The sequence below is a fragment of the Trichoplax adhaerens genome, genomic scaffold (genome assembly GCF_000150275.1).
Source record: "Trichoplax adhaerens TRIADscaffold_3 genomic scaffold, whole genome shotgun sequence".
NCBI lineage: Eukaryota > Metazoa > Placozoa > Uniplacotomia > Trichoplacea > Trichoplacidae > Trichoplax > Trichoplax adhaerens.
The window spans coordinates 5415357-5440487 of NW_002060945.1; the positions used below are offsets into that span (position 1 = coordinate 5415357).

The 25131-nt window shown below is 30.4% G+C and overlaps 1 protein-coding gene across 1 annotated transcript; it reads right to left on the reverse strand.

Moving 5' to 3' along the window:
• Positions 1-567: 567 nt before the first annotated feature.
• Positions 568-9594, reverse strand: TRIADDRAFT_54629 (uncharacterized protein; the record flags this gene model as incomplete). Its single annotated transcript, XM_002111035.1, has 20 exons — positions 568-627; positions 706-801; positions 898-939; positions 1077-1203; positions 1803-1888; positions 1972-2038; positions 2127-2193; positions 2276-2426; positions 2556-2658; positions 3300-3403; positions 3483-3594; positions 3758-3804; positions 3930-4057; positions 4140-4274; positions 4546-4654; positions 4789-4944; positions 5075-6711; positions 7730-8203; positions 8788-9110; positions 9530-9594. The coding sequence occupies 20 exons, from the start codon at positions 9592-9594 to the stop codon at positions 568-570; spliced, it is 4089 nt and encodes a 1362-aa protein (XP_002111071.1).
• Positions 9595-25131: the final 15537 nt, after the last annotated feature.

The following is a 25131-nucleotide window of genomic DNA, read 5'->3' on the forward strand; positions in this document are numbered from 1 at the left end:
CAAGTCTCCGTTCGATAACGGATGGTAATCATAGTCTAAGCAAAACTATATTTGATTTACTGATAATATTTACAAAAATTTTGCCACGGTACATACTGTTAAAAGTATTTTCATCCCTTGATAAACAGTAAGATGTAGCGGTTGTACAGTATTAACTGTTATCGCTGTTTACAAAGGGTTTTTATAGATTTTGATTGATAAATCTCTATATATTACTTGTGTAGCAGCGAATCTTGATAAGTTGTAGTTTCTGCTCATTTCTAGGCCATTATTTGCTGCGATTGTTAATAATAGATCAATATTCAGTCTTCTATTCTGCCATCGTTGTAAAATTCAACGATTTTAAATATTATCCGCTAGGCGAAAGTGAATAGATGTGCCCCAGAAATGGCTGCTTCTTTTAAGATCGCTAGAGTTCGTATCTTCTGCTAAGAGAGCATACACAAATATGAAATTAATCCATATGAAGAATATGTATATGCAATTACACTGAAACAATTATACTGTACAATGCACATTCTAGAATATATTCACGGTGTAGCAATTAACATAGCTAATTTATCGATACTAACCAGAGCACTTGCTAAAATCGGATAATTCTGGTGCAATTCTATTTTTTTTCACCTCCTAAGAGTAATCAAGATATTTATATCGTCAGCAACATGCTATTTTATCAGAATATAATTTACTGAATTAGTTCTCTACCTTTGGAGGTATGGAACGTATGACAGTTGGCATGATTTGCGAGTGGCCATCACGATTTCGTTTAATTTGGAGTCTCTTAATAAAATAGTCTTTCACCTATAAACAAAAAGAATTCCATTTTGACCATAGAATAAGAATTTTGTAATGCTCACACAAATAGGTAGATCATATTTTAAATTAAATATTATTTACCTGATGATTTGTGGCACAGTGAAAAATGAATATGAGAAAGCCCTAGTCATCATCATATTACTGTTCATCAGTATTAATTTAAATATGCTTTCACATATACAGTACATATATACAGTATAAACGTAACTTGAACCTAACTATATCTATACCAGTTTATTCTTAATTACATCGGATTATACCTGTAGAGAGTTAATTACGACGAACAAATATCCAAAGGCCAAAGTAGTGCTATTAAGAAAGAGAAGTCCAAATAGCCAAGTCAGGCCAAATAATGGTAATAAAACAATACTTGCGCGGATAGACTTTCTGCATGTTCGATATCAAACGTGGTATGGAATCGAAATCAGGATTAGATTCGGTAAATTGTAGTATCATTAATATTACTATTTAATATACTTCTTCGCAACCTAACAAAATAGTTGTATTTGAATTCGGCTAATCTAGCTCTGTCATGGAATTTAATAGCACTAGCTATGCATTAACTATCAATCTCTTGATCGTCAATATTCATCTAGTTTTAAAAACCAGCAGCAGTTTTAGCTAATCTGTGGCTATAGTATTTTAGCAAATAGTGTGCCATTTATATTTACGCTTATGATTGTACACCTATGTATTTCAGATATATATGATTTGTTGTCTAATCTCACTCAGTTACGGAATTTAATAACGCTAGCTTAATATCGATTATAATTATCAATCTCTTGATCGCCAACATTTCATTTTGTTTTAAAACTACCAGCAGTTTCGATTAATCTACGGCTATAGTATTTTAGTAATATATTCTGCCATTTATATTCATACTTATGATTGTATACCTATATATTTTAAATGTTCATGATTTACTATGAGCTCTAAATAATTACCTATTATTACTATAAACAACTAATTTACCAATTTTAGTTTACCTAACTTTTACAAGATTCGATCTATCTGATACCAACTTCAACGTTAACAAGGACCGAACTGCTAACCCTAAGATAATCCCGTTGATCTAGGTAGAAGGTGATAGAAAAATTACAGTTACAATATAGAAATTATCGTTATAGAGATCCTATGTACATGAAATATCTATACCGCAATAATGATTACAATAGGGCCAATAAAAGCAATATTTAGTCCATTTTTATGGGATATCCAACAACTAAGAAATGAACAGAAATAGGTAAGACTGATAAAAGTATCTAGTTAGTTAACAATTCTTCAAACAACTGTGCTACTTTCAGACATACTAATTGGGGTTACGATAAGTTTCAAAATAAGCTGCCGCAGGGATAGCCACAATAAGAAGCGGTATTCCTATAAGAATTGATGATAGAAAATTTCATTATATTACCAGAAAGGCTCGATATTTCCCATGTAAGTAAATGGTGCAACTTACCCCATCCTATTAATGAATAAATACCATACATGGATGTCAATTTTTCTATCCTGGTCGTATTTCGATATAACCATATAGCTTCGATTAACATCCACATAAAGCTGGCCAAGTAAAAGTAATGAAGGGCCATGGCGATAATAGTGCATAATGGCTTGGTAAATAAATGAGTTAGGATAAATAATAAATCAATTTCATAGCCCGTAATACAATAATATATCCATCAGATATTAATACTATAGTATAGATAGGCTAAGCAATCTGTTTGGAATAGTTAGATTACCTCTTTATCAGTCGAATCGACGCCAGCCACGAATATTAGATCAGCTAGGAGTAGAGCTAATGATAAACAGGCGTGGATGAAATTTCGGAAACACCGTAGTTGCCTAATTTTAAAAAGGATTGCGGAAAAAGAATCAAGTAATATTAGATAACGCAAACGTCTTGGTTTGCTTATAAGTTATTTTAAAACTGTTAATCTTGGGATTGCTTTTAACATTGCAAGTTAGTTAGGATTAAATTCCTATTTAAGGTCTGTCAAAAATAGCTCTTGCTACATAGAATAAAGTAGAGTATCTCGTATTTCTATATTGCAATTTCTAAACGACTACTGTAAGCTATGGCTTTAGAATAACTCTTTCAATTGACTATATACTGGTATACTTTAGGATTTATGCCACTTTAATGTTATCCCTAACACTAAATAAGTTACAAGTATCCGATAAAACCACGAAGGACAATTAAAAGCCGACAATAACAATTTCTTTAGTCCTTGTATTGATAGAACTGTTGAGCCACAAAATCGATCAAGATATTATTTACAGGTTTAAAGTAATGGAACAGTTTGATGTATCGAAATTCTATTCTAATTAGAGTTGAATATTGTAGCCTGTAAGGAATTAAACTATAATTTTAATAAGTACGACATAATATTGTCTAACGATAAAATGAGTTTAAAACAGGTAAAATGATCGACCTAATTTAGGGTATAAAATGTTAACTTAATGTCTGAAATAAGTGGTATTACCTAATCAAAGTAAAGACGGCGACATTGATGCTTAAAGCCACGATAGAAACGGCCAAACCAAATTTTGATATTATACTTAAAATTCTTTCGTGGATTGGTGTAATCTGGTAAGAGATCAGCAACGGAAGCTGTTACTCGTACTAACTTTTCTAATCTACTAATTATTTAGCAGCCATCACTCACCGATATTTCTCGTAAAGACATTAAAATTGTAAAGCTAGTCAAATGATTGGTACTACAAGTAATACAGGATTCATTGCGATTAGCCATGACTACTCCATCGGTTAGCCATTTGCTTTTGGAAATAAGTGAATACAAATTAATTCATTATCAAATGGACGGATAAAATTAGTAAGAGTTTTAAATTCCGACTAAGCGGAGGATATATGTAGCAATATCTCTGGCATAATTTTAAAATAATTATTTTGGTTAAACTCGCATGACATTCAATCACAAACCTCGTATTCCAGTATTGACATATTGGCAAATAAACCGAGGTATCTGACTATTATTTGTAAATAAATGAATAACAGATACAGTATGTATCTAGAAGAATGATATACGCACCAGGCGAGTAATTATTGTTATTGTACTTACTAAATTTGATGCAGTTTATAAGTAATGGAATACCTTAATATCTGTAATAATGTCGATATTCTCTTTAAAAGGTTGTCGTAACTTTGGGTGGGTTACACATGAAATAACTGGAGCACTAAAACCTTTCAGTCGGTACAGGTGACATAGAATGCTTACTTTAGCTATAACATAAGCAAAAGTGAGCATCGATAAGGATCCCTGAACATTTTCAAATCGATTAAAAGGCTAAATTATTGCTCTAACCTTGATGTTGTAGCAGCATAGTTGGTATCATAATCTTGACATTATCATTTTGAGACGGCGATTCAGTGATTCCAATGTTCAACCAGGAGGCATTAGAGCTCATTTCCGAACTCATCAAAGTTGTACCTTTAATCGCTAAAAAGAAAAAATACTTCCATTAATTTGTTTAGCATTTCTATAGACCTTGGTTCATCTTCTCCTGTTATGTAAGAATCGCATTATTATCTAACTATGCAACTATTTCAAAAGCTAGACCCTTTCAAAAAGTTTCTGTCGTTAGTTAGCATTTATGCGAGTATTGTATCATTACTATTGACCGCTAGTTTGGAATTAATGTTGATAGTAGATCCAACTATCGGTACTAATGTTCTATATAATTGGGTAATGAAAGAATGGCCTGTATAACCTTGAAAGGAATCAGCATAAGAAAAGTCGTTGATTTGATATTTCATCATCAAATGAAGCAGCTGATGATCGAAAACATCAACAGCATTTAGGAGCTTGCCGTTAGCACTCTTAATGGAAATTTGAATTGTTAGTAGAATGAAAATGATTTAGCGTTGCAGTTCTCATAATTACAAACTTGAATGATATTTTGACGAATAATCAAGCTAAGTTAGAATGATTGCCGCATGCCTACAATCCTTACCTTAATATGATCAGGGCTATTAGATAGATTTGATTGTGGAGTATCGGAAGAACCATCATTATCGCAACAGGAGTTCATACCAGCTAGAGTTTGATTTCCAATAAAATGCTTCTTAACCATGTCGGTTAAAATTGATTTAATCTTATTGGATGTGGGCTAAAATAAAAGAATATCAATTGTATTACTCTACTGATCACTTGGGAGAAAGTTAATTCTTCAAAGCTTTAGGCAATAGTAATAGCTATTGCTCCTAGGGTAATTCATAGCATTAAAATTGAATATTTACCGTAGGTGTAGAATCAATGATGGATTGAAAATGAGTATGCGAATCATTTGCTTCAATTGCAAGGCCAGCAGTACTAAAAATGGATTTATTTTCTGTCGCCGTACTTGTCGTTAATAGTATCTCGGCTGCTTTTTCGAATGTTAGAGTAATGTATGAATCTTTTACACCATTATACACCAATAATGAACTAGAAATACCACTAGTACTTCTAATAAGATGTAATGGGTTGTAGAATGAACTATCATCCATTCTTGTTAAATGCGATTGAACTGGCCATTTTGCAGTTTGCTCCGCTGAACTTTGCAAGCTAATAACAGAGCTAATACTCAATGCTGAAATAGAAGAAGACATAGATTGATCTGGTGCAACAAATGGCAAGCTAGACTGACTTGAATTTTGCATGCCAATTATAGAGTTACTTAATGCTAAAATGGAAGATTTGCCTTGAATTGATACAGAAGAGGTTAAGGTAGGACTGGTACTCGATATGAAATTAGAAGAAGATTCGACTTGAACTGGTACAGAAGGGGTTAAACTAGAGCTGATACTCGATATGAAATTGGAAGAAGATTTGACTTGAATAAGTGCAATATATAATAAACAAGAGCTACTGGTGGGATTTTCGATACAATCTGTAGTGGAAAAGGCTAGAGATTCTGCTACATTAGATTGAACTGCTGTCGATAGAATCTCAATTCTTCGTTGGATACTCGAACTCTTTTTACTTTGATGCATTGATGAAGCAGTGGCAGTATATGAAACAGAAGTAGTATCATAACTACCCAAGGTATCTATCAGGAAATAAAGGGAAAAAAATTCTGTTCGTAATTCATATTTACGTTTATACCTAGGATAGCACAACCAAAAATTGAGATATACACGAATGATATTACCTATTGTGACCAAATTCTCATCACATGAAAGGAAACTGGTTGTTGAGCTAGAAGTAGAAGCTAGTTCAAGATCAAAGTTTTCAGTTCTTGTAGGACTTACAGAACTAGGTGTCAAGTCTCCTATTTGATCGATGGTAAATGTGGGTGCTGTTACATGGTTACTGGGTACTTTGATCATCATAGTTGGCGCATAGGAAGTTGTTGGCTGATCTAACTGTTCGTGAATGGACGAAATTACTATGAAATCATGTTGTGCTTCCGAGGTTGAGCTAGTTATACTTACAAATAGCTCATTAGAGGTACTGTCTATCATCTGATGATTCACTGAGTTCGTTGAATAATTAGAAGCCGTTTGAACAACATTTTCTTCGGATGCATTGACATCCGTGCTTATACTATTAATTTTATGAAGATTTACGGCATGATAACTTGAAGTAGCTTGAAGATTGGTCGAATTGGATTCTTCATCTAGAGAGGAAAGGGACGACGGATGTAGGATAGTTTTTTCTGCAGTTACACTGTCAATAATGGTTGTCATAATTATGATTGAGCTATCGCCAGGATAATTCAGACTTGATTGCACATGCAAGGATGACTCAATAGCTGAGAGAGTATAAGAACTTTTTAATAGCAACCTGGAACTGACTGTTAGGCTTGGATTTGAATTGATTAGTATATTCATGCCAGAAATGTCAATTAATGGAGTAGCGTATGGCACATCATAACTTGAAGGTTGAGGGTCTGCTATGATATAGAATCAAGATTAGGCACTGTACATATATTAAATTCCTTCTATTCCCTAACAGCAAAATTTAGAATGCATCTATAAGTGTTTTTGTTTATTTTTTACGATACAAATATTTTTTAGTAGAATACTATATATCCTACATTTCTACAATACACAGTAAACATAAGATAATGTTATAACGACAATGTTTCTCTGATATAGAATCAAAATTATTCTATGTTCCGGATACAAATGTTATGTTGCAGTGTATGGGTTCTTAATGTAAATCAATTCTTACTTTATTAACATATACAGCTTTACACTACATAGTACCACTATATTCCCTAACACATAGCTACTGTAATTAGCCGAAATCACTACATATGTCAATAGATTAATATATCGCGCAGTTCTATGATGCACAGTAGACACGGGATAATGAAATAAATTGATGACTGAAATTTAAAATCCTGTTTAATAAAGACTGATGCATTAATATATCTATGAAATATATATCCACTATTGGAGCTTTTGCGGTGTATTTTATAAGTATTGTATTAATATAGCGATCATGAGCTAATTAAAATTCTTAATGGAGAATGGAGATAATTCATTCTCTTACTTTGCAAACGGTATGAGAGCTGTGACTAACATACAAGAAGTGGCTTCAGAAATAGAAAGTAGCGATACTGAAAAGAACTTTGTAATTTTTCCATGTTAACATTCAGTAATAAATTGATTTTATTGCTTAGTGTAACATTTTACCTTCTACCTTCTACTTGATCAATGTTATAATAAACCGGCATGAGCCAGTAGTGTAATATCGGAAAAATGATTACAGCTAATATTCTAAATTATTCATGGTTTCTAGCGCAGTTTAGGAGTATCGAGATGAAAACAATCTCTTATTCTCCTATCACCACAATCTTCCAATAAATACAGTGAAAGGCGACAAGACAACTTGCCTATCAAGATATTCACTTCTCTTCAACATCATTGTATAATAGATCCAATATTTGACTGATATTAACTTACCTTGTTGGCTATCAGGGATAATGCAACTACTTGTGGTTATCTGACTGTAGGGTGCCATTTCTATAATTTGTTCCTGATTGCCTTGCTCACAAATGAAAGCTGATAGATTTTCAACACAACTGACAGCTATCCAAGTTTCGTTGAATAAAGCACCACAAGAATAAGATGGACTTTGAATATCGATTTGGTCCCAGGCATGGAATGATGTATTTTTGACAGGAATTGGATATTTAAATTGCCAATTGAAATCTTGTTTACAAGCCGGTGTTCTCTTCCCAGTTAACCCCAGCCAGTAGGTTTGATTCCTATCTGTTAATTCAATTAATGTATCGTGAATTTCGCTTGTTAAAGCAAGTGCTAAACGACCATAGAGTTCACGGCATCGCTTCATTGCTAGTTCATAATTGGCAGTCTCTTGAATAACTTTATAGCAACGGTGATGTCGATAGATCCAACCATTTTCCGGGCACAGACCTATCCGATAGTGATAATCAAGATAGAGATTGAAGTATTTTTTTAATCATTGCTGATTTCATAGGTAAATTACTTTGATTATGATATTCCAGGATATTAATACTAATAAAAGTAAAATTAGCTTACTAAATGAAACTTTAAACCAATATATGATAGAATGCTTATCCTATAAAAGAGTATTGTAAAGGAAAGCTTTACGTTGCTAATGGAAAATAAATCGATGATTTGACTATTATAATCATTTACTTAATAACCTGTAACATAATACATACTAGTTTCAAAATTATGACATCTACGATTGAGTTTCTACGCTGTCACTAGTAATTTCAATTTGACATTGATCATTTTATTTTTTATTGTATTTCAGTTTTCTAACACTTGATGTTGATGAATATTGTAAGTCAAGCAAGAATAAAACTTTTCTTCTATACTTATACATGATAGATGGAGAATTAACTCAGCTAATAAAGATAAAATCATTTGCAGTATAGGTATGCTATATGGTCAAGAAGTTCGATATCTGGTAATTGAAAGTAAATTAGACAAGAAATGAAGGCTATCAACGCCTTGTAAAGTTTACTTACGCTTTTCACAGATATATTGGTATTGATTCAAGACACAATTGCTTTCAGATAATTGTACATTATCAAGTCTTCTTATTGCAACTGTACATGGACACGATTCAAATTCTGAGTCTAAACTAGCTTGACGCATAGTAATTACGTTCTTAGAAGTAACAGGTTCAAGTGGATCCAATTCTGATAGCTCTGAACTTAGCACTACATACCTTCTTTTATAACTTAGTAATAAATTTAAATATTTTAATTTAGATGCTGTATCTATATTGGCTACACTAGTATCATCTCGATAACCGAACGCTTTGCAGATACCAGGGACATCACAGCCGCTAACATAATTCAATAATGATGATACAAACCAACATATATTTAAATCTGCGTTATAATGCCAATCAATAGGGCAGCCAATATCTAGACAAATTGATGATTAAAAAGATCGAAATATTTCATTATTATTTAAAGAATTGGACTATATTAATAACATCCCACCCTATAAGCTAAATTAGAAGTATCCATATGGCATTACATCTGTCATTAATGTATCTAAATATTTTATCATTATTTCAATTAATGGATTCTGTAAAGGAAATTCCATCTTATAAAGTAAATTAGAAGTATCTTTACGGTACTACATCTGTTCTGAATATTATCTACATACTTCACTATTATTTAAATTAATAGATTCTATAAATGGCATTCCACCTCATAAAGCAAATAAGAAGTATCTCTACGGTACTATATAACCTACCGATATCTACCATGAATATCGGTAGATTCTACTTTGATATCAATCGATATCGCATGTTGTACCATTTGTGACTAACAATTATCTAAAACCTTCATTAAAGTACTATACGGAGGCTTTCCTAAATACAGTTTACTAAATAAGCTCTAGATGTGACTTGTTCATAATTTGTACTAAATAGTATGTACATAGGCATACAAGCAAGTAATCATTATATATTTAGGTAAAGTTAAATCACTTTTAACCTTCCACTTTCTGGTGGATACCCTCCGTGCATAGGATAAATAGTAATTTTTAAGAATGAATTTATACAAGTATTGGAAAAGCTATTTTTCAGTGTATCTCGTAATCTACATAGCGGGACTCCAGTACTTTAAAAAAAAACATTTCCCAACAATAGTTCTTATAATTGGAAATAAAAATGGTACCAGTTCATAAATTATATTAAATAATGTGAACATTTGCATTAAATAAGAAATTGCTATATCCTAACTAGGACTCCAACACAAAGTAAGGTCACTTTTATTCTTCTATTTTCTGGTTGCTACACTCCATACATTGGATAAATTGTAAATTTTAAAAGTGAATTTATACAAGTATTGGAAAACCTATTTCCAACGCATCTTATCGGCTATATAGCTATTATCCAAAACTGACAGAAAATCATTTCATAATAGTAGTTTGTAGAATTGAAATTAAAAATGGTACCTGATGTATTAGTTGCGTTTACCGGGCATTTTGAAATTGTCAGTATAGGTATTACCTAAAAATACATTAAAACATAAATTAATTAGTTTTCGCATTATATAAGGAAATGGGCCAGCCGGTAATTAAGATATAGAAACAAGAAAATAAGATGCATATTATGAGGCGTAGGCAGAAATGCAAATAATGCCCGGTATGTGGATAATGTCAAGTAACTTCATGCATTAGCTTAAATCTCCATGTTTTGAATTTGGATTCGAGGGTTGTGTACAGTACTAGAAATTATAATATTATTTAGGAGAAATTTTACCACTAAATTCCTTATTTTGAGATACGATTAGTAGTAGGATCTGAAACTAACGTTAATAAGAAATTATATCCTTCATTGATTACGCTAATAAAGAACTATGAAGAAAGAGTCTACTACAGATGTGTAATCATGCATAGCTAAGATTATTTATTAGAGATATTTAGATTCGAAAACAGAAACTATCTAGTCAATTCTTTTTCTCTCATATCTACGAAAAAATTTATAAAAGCATTAATTGATTTCACTATTAGGCACTGCATTTTATTTCTATTTCGAGTATTCGTATTGAATTCAAAGTATTCGAACTTTTTTAAGACCAGTAGACAAAAGCTGCTTTCTATTAAGGATCATAACCAATAATTCAACCCGATTGTATTGATATTTAGCTCTAAACTTCTTATAACTATGGAGACTAGACTGTAAATAAATAATATTGTAACACGTGCTCAAAATAAAATCAACCTTCCCTATAAAGTCTATAAAACTGTAAATTATTGTAAACTATCAGTAAACATAATTTATCATTAATTTATAATAGACTTATGTACAGAATCTTGGCACTATCAGTCCTTTACTAATAAAAGTAGAAAACCAATAAATTGAATTTTGTTGCTACAGTTCAAGAAATTAATCATTTCATTGATATCTGATAATATTGCTTTAGTAAGTAGATATTAGCATCATAGACCCTCGAAAGCCACTGAATTGTCCCTTCCTATGTTCAACAAATATGTAATATTAAAAATATACATATTCTGTTTGTATTCTATATTTCAGAAAAGTTATTTACGTATAAGGCACATATATGCAGTATATTGATGCTAAAATAGTAAACATAATCCAATTGTTAATTTTAAAACTAAATTTTAAGCACTACTTAAGGATATAGATTTCATTACAGCACGATCAAACTAGAATACGTATGATGCTTGGCTCTCATTTGTAATATAATGCTATATTACCAATAAAATTTATCTGTTGATGTATTGATAGTCTATGGATGATGTTAAACAGTGATATTCGTCGTCATATATAATTTAGGTTTGTTCTAACATAAATGTCTACGATATATTAATTAGCTATTGTCAGTAGCATGAATGATAGTGTAGAGCAAATGTAATACTATATTTCAGAAAACTTATGCTCAGACAAGAGGGCATATAAATTTATAAAACTTGAATGAAGTAAACATCACTAGTATCAGTACACGAGTACTGTATATTTGAATAATCTTTGAATCGGTATTGGTGATCTTAGGGAAATTATTTCTATTTCTACAAACTGGCATTGCTTTTGAAGTATTTTTTGTGCAGAAAATATCTGTGGAGCTCCAATACAGTTAATGAATAGATCTTCCTTAGATCAATAATCCTGTTTAAGCAATCAAATAAAAGACAAACACAATATCAATAATAACTAGCTATAAAATAGGTATTTACACGTCAAAATGATCAGATTTCTTTTTGTCTAGACATTAATTAAAAATAGCAATACCAAATGATTTATAACTATTGCATTATATCAGCCTACTATTGAGTCTTTATGGGTATAAAATGGATATTCTCGATGAAAGACATTTACGGATAGTACACTCTCTCATTAAAAGATTAAAAACAGCGTTATGAGCACGGTACCAATACTATTAGTTAAATGATATAAAACAGTCAAGTATCACGTCAGATATTATTTAGGGATATGTAAAGGAATTCAAGTAGCGAATGCTTGTATACGTAGTGGAAATGTGCATAATTCAAAACTAAATGATAATTCATAAGGTTACATTAGATAACAGTGTTGTTAAAAGAAAAGTCGAAAAATTGTTTGTATCAGAAGACCAAGTGCAGTAGTAGTTGAGGTATTTAATTTCGCTACTTACTCTTCTGCACATATATAAGATGCTACCTCACCTATCATGCCCTTGCTATCTTATCATTTTTAACTGAGGAAGTACCTAAAATATTAACTGAATCTGTACTAAATAAATAATTCTTTTCAAAATATTGCTGCGATATTATTTAATAGTGTTAATGCTAGAGTGGAGATGGAATAGCGAAAGAATAATTTTACTGGGATATAATTAATTAGAATGATCTTTTCCGAGAAAAAAATTTCCTTATTAGGATCTTATTAATAAGCATTGCTTATTATATTTCACTTGCTCGCAAATTTAAGCGTAGAATTCACTTGAATAAATACATGAAGCATAAATATTAATGCTTTCTTCTTGTCAGACCTTACCTTGAAATCGGAACTATTTCATAAATACAAATTTTGCTAGAGTAATAGAAGCGATAAACTCTCTACTTCTGCCTTATTATGCTATATAATATATTAAGTTTTGAGAATTTCAGTTGTAGAAATATGTATGTATTACATATAGGTTAAGATGTCTTAAATGCTTGTATGATTTATTTTTGAAGATAGTTACTTAAAGCCATGAATTTTTCCGGTAGTATTTTGTTCTATTATATGGCATATTAAACTTAGGAAAGTCTAGTATGAATATTTTCAAGCATTAACCAAAGCAATTAGTATGCTCTAATATATCATGACATGCAGCAAACTATATCCATATTTTGAACTTTCAAATACCAATATAAATTATAGATGGAATGGCTAGAAAATACGGATCAACAGATTCAACCATAAATTAATTATTGTTAATGCATGCCTCATAAACTACACGGATTTTAGAATGATATCAAAATGTTTGGCATGATAATACTTCACTAGATGATAAAATTTAGAAATGAGTAGCTGAGCAAACTGATTCAGCTATTTATGCTAATCATAACACTATCATTTTGTCTGATGCACAGGACGAGGTAATTAGCAAAATTTCCCGTGTGAATCTTGATGCATAAGGACTATAATATGACAAAAGATTTATAGTATGCCGACTATATCCTTAGATGATCCTAGCGTTAGTGTAAATAGATTTATAGAACAAAAAGCACGCTACGTATTGGCAAAATCATAGAATTTGTAAATTATAGCCATCATATGGATTATACCCTTGATAATAACATGCTGAAATACTGCAACTACGAGTATATCAGCGCAACAATTAAGTAGAAACTGATGAATGACGAACGAATTAAGCATTAGAAAGATTTATAACTATTTCTACTAAAATAATTGATGACAGCCTACTGATGGAATAGCAAACAAAACAATGATTACAAAACTGAAAATCTATCAAGATGGCATACAGTAGTTGAAATAATAAGGATCTGTTCCGTTATCAATTCTTATTATTTACTAGAAGAGTTAATAGACAATCATTGATATAAAATTTATATTAGTTTAACGACAGAAGCATACTAGAAAAATAAATTGATTCAAATAGTTATAGAGATTAAGTTTATACAACTATGGAAATTCTGAAATGTGAAGTATTGCATTGAAGTCTATGCCGATATCTACAACTGTAAATAGATAAATTGTTCTTGGCACTTAACATAAATTTAAAACAAATTTTATAATAATAAGTATACGAAAATAAAAAATTGATCAATTCAAATATCATGAAGGAAATGTAAAGCTGAATTAAGGACTAGAAACTCTCATGTATTTGTTTCCCTGAAAGAATTGATATCATTTACTACTACAGTACTGAGCTTATACAATGTGATTATTATAGTCGATCAGCTACGATAGCTTAATTCTATAAGAATTGAAAAATTATCTATTAAACAAGGTCTACTATATTGTCATAATCTATATTAACTGTAGGTCTCTCAACAATTGTATTTACTATAGAATCACTGCCATTAGATTGAATAAAAAAAGAAAAATCAAAAAGAAATTTCAGAGATGATCAGAAATAGACTAGATGTTATGATAGACCTTACAGTATAAATAGTAAAATCGATGAATGCCATTTTACCAAATTAACTAGAAATAGCTTTAACCATTCAGTTTTTTTGCAAAAATAAAACTTTCACCGGATTAAGGAGGTATTTTTAGTTGTAAACTATACTTTAAAGGGCTATATTATGCCACACTACCTTATATACATTACCCAAATTTATCAGCTATATCTATCAGTATGCATAACTTTAGATATAAATTGTAGGACATTGATTTTGAACGCGGAACTATTACTTATATTACCAAAGTATCAAGGATAATTAAGAAATTCGATATTTAAATTTATTCTTAATTTCCTCTTTAGTCATAAAGAACAAAATAAACGTAAAATTAATTGCAGTTACTTCACTAAGTTTTTAAAAATATTCTTACCCATACGATTAATACTGTGATGGACGATAACTTTGCCATGCTTTAACTTGCTTTTAGGAATAGGGAATCGATTACTACAATCCAAACGACAAACTGGGCAAGCAGTCGTCAGATATAGGGCCTTAGTTTAAGGGGCAGGAAAAAATTAAAGTAGTTTGTATTGACTAGTAAGTGATTTACGATAATATGAATAAATAATTATATTCTTGATCTATGGTTAATTTTACAGTGATTAAAATTTGATCAATTACAATCTTGATAACTTGAGCATTGTATTTAGCGAAGAGAACTGGATGAATTGATCAAAGGAAGCAAGAAAATCATCATTTGGTGATCAAAGTGACGTCAAGACAAGAGGGAAAGAGAATCAACTTGTGAGGAATCACCATTAATAATGACCTTATTACCATGTGTATAATAGATAAAGAATAATAAACGAAATATGTTTATTTATGTTTATCATTGCAATTGTGAGAATATCATTATTGATAACAGATGTTCTGTCTAGCTTATTATCCATATATAAGTTGCCTTGATTGAGATAGGATGCTCGATTTATCCGGAAAATCATATGTGATTATAAATTATTAATCAGAATTGATACGAAAGCAGCGATGACATGTATAGCCTACTATTCTCAATCGATAGTGTTACTTTGTTATTGTTTCAATATCTTGCTGTTAAGCTTGAAAAAGGTGTAATAAGCGTAGTCGTATTGATATTATATGAAATGAATACTTTTTTTCTGATAGAATTACTCCATGGCTAATATACTATCACGTTAAGGTTATTTAAAATTAGCACTACGCCAATGTAAGACAGATATTTATAGATAAATAATTTCAATCTACTTTACCTGTTTATTGAGTATCGCTACTGATATTTGGGAGTGCACATAAAAATACAGCCGATGTTTATACAGGATCGATATTTCCCGTTGATAGCATTGTACTACTAATTAATTTAATATTAATATCATAAAAATTTAAAATTGACTGGGTTAGAGGCCTAACATTCATACAGAAATGATATTTTCAGTTGATGGGGTTTGCTAAGTTTGCCAACTCTATATTACTTTATCAGGATTTGGGTCAGTAGAATAATAGGACTGATCTCTATAGATTGATATTTTTAGTTAATAGTACTAATTACTTAATTTAATATTGTGTGATCTAAAGTAAGAATTAGTAAATATTCTAAATTAATACATAGTCAATAGAAATACTCTAGTTATCAGTTTATATGATGTTATGATGGCGATTAATCATAACTGTAGATAGATAGTATATTGATTTGCTTCATCAATATCCTAGCTTTAGCAGTTAAATTACTTGGTATAACTTAATTTCATTTCTTCCCTGCAGAGTCAATAGAACTATTCGAGCTGTTAGTGTTGTATGATACTATAGTAACAGCTTGCATAATTATAATTTTAGATCGATGTTAGCTTGATTTATTTCATCAATCATAGATCGTGAGTAGTTAAATTACTTTACATATTTTAATATTGTTTCTTTTCCATAGATAATCTCTTTAGTATTTCATACTAAGTTGGACTAATAGTTTAAATTTTATGCTGATACTGTTATACTTATTATGTGAGTTCATTTGATATTTTTCTACGCGCAAAATTGGCTATTGGTACGCGGTTGATGGTAAATTTTTATTTGTTCTTATTTCACTATTCTAGAACTAATATTTCTGAAAGAATTAAGATATCAATCTATATTGATATTTAGTGTTGACGGCATCATTCCGTTTTTTGTGTAACTTATACTAAAATTGCTTTTTATCAGGATTTTGTTATGATATTCATATCTTATAGCAATAACTACTATTTAGTTCAGTAATATTTAATTCTAAATACAACAATATTGGAAACACTACTGATGATATTTTATAGCATAAAATAATTTTATCTCATGTTTTGATCCATAAGAAACGATATCTAAAACTACAGTAATATAGAGTTATCATTATACCGATCCTAATGTGAGTGTTTCCGATTCATTTATTGTAATTACCGTATCTTAGTAAATTATATTTAAATTGTGACTACATTCCCTAATATTTGATATTGAAATATCTATCGCTCGAGTTGAAATGATTAACAAAAATTCAGTTGATATCAGTTTAGGTTCTTGTAACTGCGATAATTAACATTAGCCTCGACCATATAGATATTTTTAATATCCATCTATGATCTTGCTAGTGTACAAATTGTGGATAAGCGAATGAAGATAAAATTAAAAATCGATTTCGCATCGATAGTATTAATTTATAGTTTTTTGTTCCTTACTCAACATATCATTTGTTATCACGTGATAATTCGCCAATATTGGTTGGAATATTATCATTTACAGTGATATTAAGTATACTGGCCAATCCGTTAAATTCTACAAGAATCATTATAGTGATGGCTATAAAACCAAATTCATACCGATATTAACAAGATTAAGGTAGTCGGTGACGTTCTTAAATAATTTTTGCTAATTGCAAATATTATATTTGATATGTCATTGACGCTACCTGAGACTCAAAATCTATGCGATAATTCAACATCATATTGACTGAGTTGCAATTTCATCTGATGAGGACATTATTAAAATAAAATGTTACACAATTGCGTAATACTGCTGACTAGTCCTCCCCTTCGTCAATGTGCTTTTTAACATTCTGATCATAACCGTTATCAGTAATATTGTTCATATTAAGTTTGATAAATCTTTGATTTATATGGTCGGTTAGATGTTCATTTTATGACTTAACTTCATATTAACAGTATTTATGTTTAATATTACATCCACATTACTGATATAAATAATTAGATGCGAAAAGAATCAATTGATTGGGTTAGTTAGTGATGCATAGCTCGATAATCTTGCCGTTGTTTATATTCTCCGTTATCAATTAATTTTAAATACTGATAGCAACCGGCATCAGTGATACTGTTAAAGTTAAACTAGGTAAATCATTGATTTATATGACCATTTCAAAAGTGTCCGTGTAATGATTTAATATCTTATAAGGCATACTGGAATTTAACTTGTCGAAATTATTGTCATCAATTTTCAGATTTAGTACCGTACCTGTAATTAAAATGTTTTTAATACAGTTATTTTTGTTATTTACTGTACTACTCAATAATGTCATAGTATTCATGAGTTTATACTAAAGTTTGACATGGTTCTCATTAGCAGTGAAGACATTTGATAGATATTGGTTTTATTGAAGCCAGCTACACAGTTAATCAAACCAATTTCCATACGAGCTTTACATTTTCAAATTATTTTGTTGGCAATATTAGTCAAACACACATTAATATTTACTCTCACACTTATCTTAACGCAAATAATGCGTTAAATTTCAAATTTTGGGAAATCATTGTTTTGTATGTATTTACGACTGTTTTATCTTATTGATTTCGTCTCCAAAGACTTGTAAATAAACTGCTTTCCTACTAATTGATACTATCGTCACAATTGTACGTGATAAATTAAAAATTTAAACTTTTTATTTATTGATACCGGACTTGTTTAATTTTTTGTCCACGCTCTAATAAATATTCAGGGGCGGAAGTAAAGGTCAAAGGGAAAGTCATTGATCTGATTTATTTGTGGATTAACTAATGTACTGTTGCAATGGTGCTGTGATTGAATATGAATTAATACCGGTACCTTATAAGTGTATACTATATCGATGTTCTACTTTTTCGCAAAAATTACGGTTTTATCCACTGGTCGTTGAATACCGTAGCCTAAATTAAATATTAAGCATGGATTATTATATCTTATTTACTACTTTATCTCATTCATGTATTGAATCTTTGTATCTATTTAGGGATTGTCTTGGATTGTAGCTAAATTAGATATAATTGTTGATTTACGCAATATCTATAGGTTTAAATAATAAAAAATCAAACTTTCAAACGTCTATGTTACTAGATGTATCAAATTTTAATCAGCATTGCTTATGAGAACAACAACAAATATATTAACAAAAATAAATTCACAATCTTAAAGCTGCCTTTATTGTTATTAGTCTATATCCATATTCAGAAAAGTTTTCGCTGATATGGCTAACATAACGATTTGGTTGTCTTTCAATTTAATTTATAGCTAAAAACAGGGTTTAACCTTTTAAAACCTATAGCAACGTAAAAACCTTTGATATTTTTACCCATAATTATAATTTTTACTTCTATTTTTAACTAAGAAAAAGTGGCACTACGTATACTTTATCATTAAAAATGAAATCCAGTAAGTTATATTTTGACACAAGAGATAGAATTATAATTACATCAATCATTAATAACTGATCTTTGTGTTTACCTTAATAGTAATATAATTATTATAATAGGTCTTTTACGACAGCATTGATACTTGTAATAAACACTCATCGGGAACATCACGAATCCAATTGATGCATATGAGGGGAAATGGGTAAATATTGATAATATAAATACAGTAATAGTATTTTTAAAATTAATTTGATACGAAATGATTCTGATACTACGTTAATCGATATCAACTGTGATCAAGTCTAGGTATGCATATCAATGTCTTCTTTCTTAGCCTGGCCACTCAATTAGAGTTAATTGGTTCTATAAACCGGAAACATTTGATAGAAATGATGATTTTATACAGCTAGATCAGCTCTTAATTAAGTTAAATTATCTTGCACCTGTTCCGATAAATAGCTAAAATAAGTGATAGTGGAAGCATTATAATGCTATTTGATCAATAATTAACATAAATCATCGTTTATAATTTATTTATTCAATTTCGTAGATACTAATTATGCAGTACACGGGTATGATTACGACAGTAAAAGTTGTAGCAGTTCAATTGATTTTATCTTGCTATCACTAATTGATTGATCTCGAATGTAGCTGCAGAGAACAATCTATTATATTAGAATAGTAAATCAGTAAAATTTTAGTTAATACATGATTCAAGCCACGACATAAATAGTACGCTACGAATTTCATATCATGTCCGGAATTGCCTATACCATAAATTGAAGATACCGAAATATTTCGGAATATCCTAAGGCTCATTAATCTATATGTCAATTCAAGAACGATGAAAAAATTTATAGCATAGCAAAGTATATTAACCCGAAGTATCGTGAGTGGAAGATTCTATCAATAAGACTTAATAATCAAATATCACAGTCATTCGATAGTATAGATAGATATTACGAGCTGCACTAGTACAGTGTAAAATGCATGTAAGTAATTGATATTTGGATCTAGATTGCGTTTATGAAGCCTCAATGTACATCATTAAGTTAGACCCCGAGAACATGTGAGTATTTGATTGTCACTAGAGATGTACTTGATGCTCGGTAAAACTATTGATTTATGTAATAAAGTGAAAACTCAACGAGAAATCCGAGTCTTGCTATATTAATTTTAAGACACTTTATTACGGGTAGTGTTAATCTTGATATGTACATACCGTATATTACTTATGGCTAATTGTCTTGACTAAATTGGCCTCTTGATCATTATGAATGCTATAAAGAAATATACATACTGTAGGCTGACAAGTAGATTGTAATATGAATATAATTTGGATTGTGAAAAGTAGATTAAAAAGATACGAATTGATGTATAACTATAAATAATGGCGCGATGGTCTACAGATAGTATCTCAGAAGTTCCGATAGATCTTAAAATCGCACAATATAATGTAGGCCAACTGAAATAGATCTAAAAGTATCCTATGTTATAAAGATATGAACAGGACATTCTACTGATATTACAGTTATATAATTACAATTAATGATTGATGTCATATGGAATACGAAACTGTGAAACTATAAAAGTAATTTTGATCCTTGGACTAATAAATAAAGCTTGCTATAAAGCTTTGAAGCAGTATACAACTCATTAAGCCCTTTATAGCTAGTAGAGCATCTTTATGTACTCAGTGTGCAGTCATAGTGAAATAAGATGATCTGATAAATTCCTTAAAATGAAGGACTGTCGTGTTTCAATAAAGACTATAGTAATATCAAGCAATCTTCATCCTACGGCAAAATGTCACATTTTCTGTTGATTATTGCCTTTATGGTGGATGTAAGGTGATATTGACATGCTAGTAATCAATTTAAAAGACTTATAGAAAAATAATGTATTAAACGTTGAAGCGGCCTGCATTTATGCAAACAGTCAATCTTAAATTTTGAACTCTTTCAATACTCGATATTTGTAATTATCATCTGATTTATTGTACAATGCACAGTAGAAGCATGTGTTAGTGAGATAATGCTAAAATACCGATACAAGAAAACTGCTATTACTTGAGAGTAAAATATTGCTGTTTGAAAAGTAATGACTTCAAGTGAGTAATTTTGTTTTATAATCATAAAATTAACATCCATTATCAATGCTATTACGTCAGGATACTAATAGATCTCTCAATAAGTAACAATTATTCCATCTGATAGTAACTATAAGCTTTGAGATGTTATCTTGTACAAGTATACTAGCAATGAGGATCGTGCAATAATATATGAGCATTTTTACAGTTTAAATTACTGTTATCCTTTTAGTATGCTCCCATAGATCAAAATAGGAATACCATATTCTACTACAAGTTCTGTAATATACTATTGTTACAAATATAATCTTGGATGAGTTATTTAGCATTCAACAATACGATGCAATTATCGGCTGCCGATTGTGTACTAGTCAATATGCTACTAGCTAATTTTCCCCGTAAATACTTCCATCAGATCGCTTATTTATTTTGCAATACACTAAAGCAAATGAAGGATACGGAGCTAAAATTTTGGTGGCATATAAAAAAGATGAATTAACTGTATAGCACGTATATCCTAGGAGCAGCGTTAAGGATTAGCAATTGGAAATATTTTAAATAAAATTAGTTCAATTCAACCCGTTGTGAATTTTAACATTATTGATATACTCGTACGTAATTGTTGATAATAGCACTTTATCAATAATAACGTACTGGATATACGAATAAAATCTTAATAGCAAATTATTAATTAGCTTTATAGTATCTATTCCGTACGAAAAGCTTTAGTGAAGATTAATAATTGGAAACATTTTAAATCAAATCAGTTTAATTGAAATAGTAGTGTAGATATTTTAACATTATTGATGCATGCAATTACTGATTCCAGCGTTTGATCAACAATAACGTATTTAATATACAAATAAAATTTCAACAGGAAATGACTAATTAGCTCAATAAATACCTGTACTATCAAATTACCGAAATAGAAGATTTGTAAATAGAATATTTTGAGTATAAATCAATTTAATTTAAATAGTAGTCGATTATCATGTTTCCACCTATATATAACTTCTGACACTAACATTTGATATAATCCTACAATAGATAACAGTTATAACTCAGATCGACTACTGAATTAATACTGCCGTGCATCTACTGATTGCTTCTGAAAATGATGTTACCTAATTAGCTCGAAATTAACATGCTTGAACCCATTTCTACAATATTACGATATTGTTACCAATTACTAAAGATTCTTTAAGCTAGACATTATTTCAATTATTGAGAAAATGATGATTCATGTCTATCGATGTAATTGATATTCTTGGAAGTAAACTAGTTACGACTTTAGACGTTTATTTATTCAAGGAATATTTATAATGGACTAAAGCTATTGCATTAGTATTAGATGATAATTGATTATAATTACTCTATTTCTATGGTGTGCTACAATGCGATATGTGTAGAGATCTATATACTGATACACAGAAGAAGGTGAAAGTATACCCTATAAAAATTGTTCTATAGGACATTTATATAATTTTTTCCGCCTGCAGAATGTTTAAAGAGAACTCGACTTAAATTGAGCTTGGTTTGTAGAATACGTTTATGATGCTCTTGATTTTAAAGCTTGTACAGTGCAATTGCTAATCCATCAGTGTTCAATTTCATCTCAAATTGGCTGGTATTGGCCTATATCATTTTGATCAGTTGCTGCTGTGATAGTTATTGATCTTAAAAAACTTGCGTTAGACCAAATGAACAGCTTTGTATCGAGCTAGAAGAATTAGATGCAATCATGCTTGTTGGCATTGTTTGATGTTGTTAAAACCATGGTATTATCCTTGAATATGACAATAATTTCAATAGATGATAAAATCCTTCGGTAAACTACTGCTAAAGTAATCCATGACGATAGTCAGTTTTTAATTACGTCGGGTAGAATAAACTTAATCTTTGATATTATACACGTATCGCCAGACTGCCATTAATAAATAATTTTAACTCTTACGTAACGCCAACTAGGACTATAAAATTTAGTTGCTTTTAGAATGCTCGCTTATTCCTATTCATAACTGAACACATGGCTTGTGATATTAAGAATGAAGCAACTGCAGGTAAAACAATTTATTGAAATTCATTTTTGAGCCATTTGAGAGTGTGGTAATTATTTTAATTGGCGTGATGGATTGAAGAATGAATCTAAAGTATCCTTAAAAATCGAGCTATTTGCTATGGATAGTTTCTAGTTTGAAATAATTGACGACGTGATCTGTTATGCAATATTTCTGTTATGTAATGACTACAGTTTAGTCATCTTATAATATGAGTTATTGCATTGGCTATAATGGTATTTGATGATGATTATTACGATCATGATAAAGTCCCTTTATTATTAAGACAATATATTAGCGATTAAGTCGTGAGTATTCTTAATGAATGCGAAATATTTTTACATTTATTTGTACATTAACGTTAAAATAAGATTCGAATGACATCGTGACTTATGAACTTGAATTATGATTGTTATCCTGTACTTGTAAGTTTAATTAATAAAGAAATTATCATTGTAGTGATGCACCCATATTTGATTATACGGATAGCTATATTTGATATAGTTAGGTTGTTTTGAATAGGTATTATTAGAAATTCTGGATGACTAATAGTAGCCAGTTGACTAATTATGGTACAAGATTTATGTAGCTAGAAACACTGTAGTTGTTGAGATGTCCTTCGGAGAAAGGGCCTAGACCTTAATAGAATAGTAGTAACATCTTAAATAGAATGATTTAGACTGTAGAAAATAATGATGTACTATTAGAGAAAAGTATTTGTTTGATGACTCATGTCTGATTGTAGATAAATCAAGTTGTCATAAATGGATTTAACGAGATGTTTATAAGAACTGCAGAGATGAGCTCACAGAGAATAAGAGACTTTACTTCGCTTTGAGCTCGGAATACTTTAGATTTTAGACTAGATTCGTGTAGTAATTAATTATTGCTCTACTATTCCTAAAATTTTGTAATAAAAGCCTTTTAGAAAATACCATTTGACTAAGATAGTTATTGTGAGACGCATTTATTACAGTCATGTAAAAGATTTTCTCAATTTTAATAATTAAAATTTTGAGTTAGTGAATTTTGAACTTCAAAGGTTTATAGCTCATTTTTCAACCGGTTTGATAATCCATTCACTACTTATATTGTAAAATGTCTAAAATAGATCATGGTGGACCGATTTTGTTCTTCGAATTAGGTTTGGACTTTGCTCTTCATATCATACGAGCGATTGGATTATTTTGAAAACCCTAATATAGTCTAAAGTCTAAACTACGTCGATGTACTTTGAAATAGAAGCTTCATGTTAATGTCCTATTCCCACTATCTATTTGTGCAGACTTTTTGCACTGAAATTAACTGTCCACTTTGTTTACAATAATACCTTGTGAGAAGATCAGTCCATTGGGATAGTTCAATATCATCGTTTACCTAGTAAGAGAATGTCCAAATGAGTTTTTTTTACATATTCTTTACCGGATGCCTTGATTGACGGTATACCGTACTGTATATGCGGTAGAATCATTTAAGGATGAATATTGATCCTAGTTTACTGCTAGTTTCACTATCTTTCTTCCTACGTCCTGATACGGATTAGGTGAAGATGTAGACGTGATTGGATCATCGCTGAAGAGGATCTAAATACGTCGAATTGCGTCATTTCCTTGCCGGAAACCTGACAATGTCATCATGCGTACAGTAGGTTATCCTATACGGATCGGTGTGGATCCCATAGTGGTAAAAAAAAAAAATAGAATAGTGGTTTTTTATATCTCTGTGGTGGATCCTAATCAATTTATAGATGAATTTACGGTCTTTCCTGGATCTTGATACGCGTAGAGCTAAAATTTGGCATGAATTACTAGATACGCGTAGATATACTGCATCATGGGTTGAAAGAAGATTGTCTCCTATTCGATCTCCCAATTGTAGTGAATAAAGTTATTAATAAAAATCGACATCGATGTAATGAAGGTTAATATGTAGTCTTGCAGTCATGGTATAACTCATTGG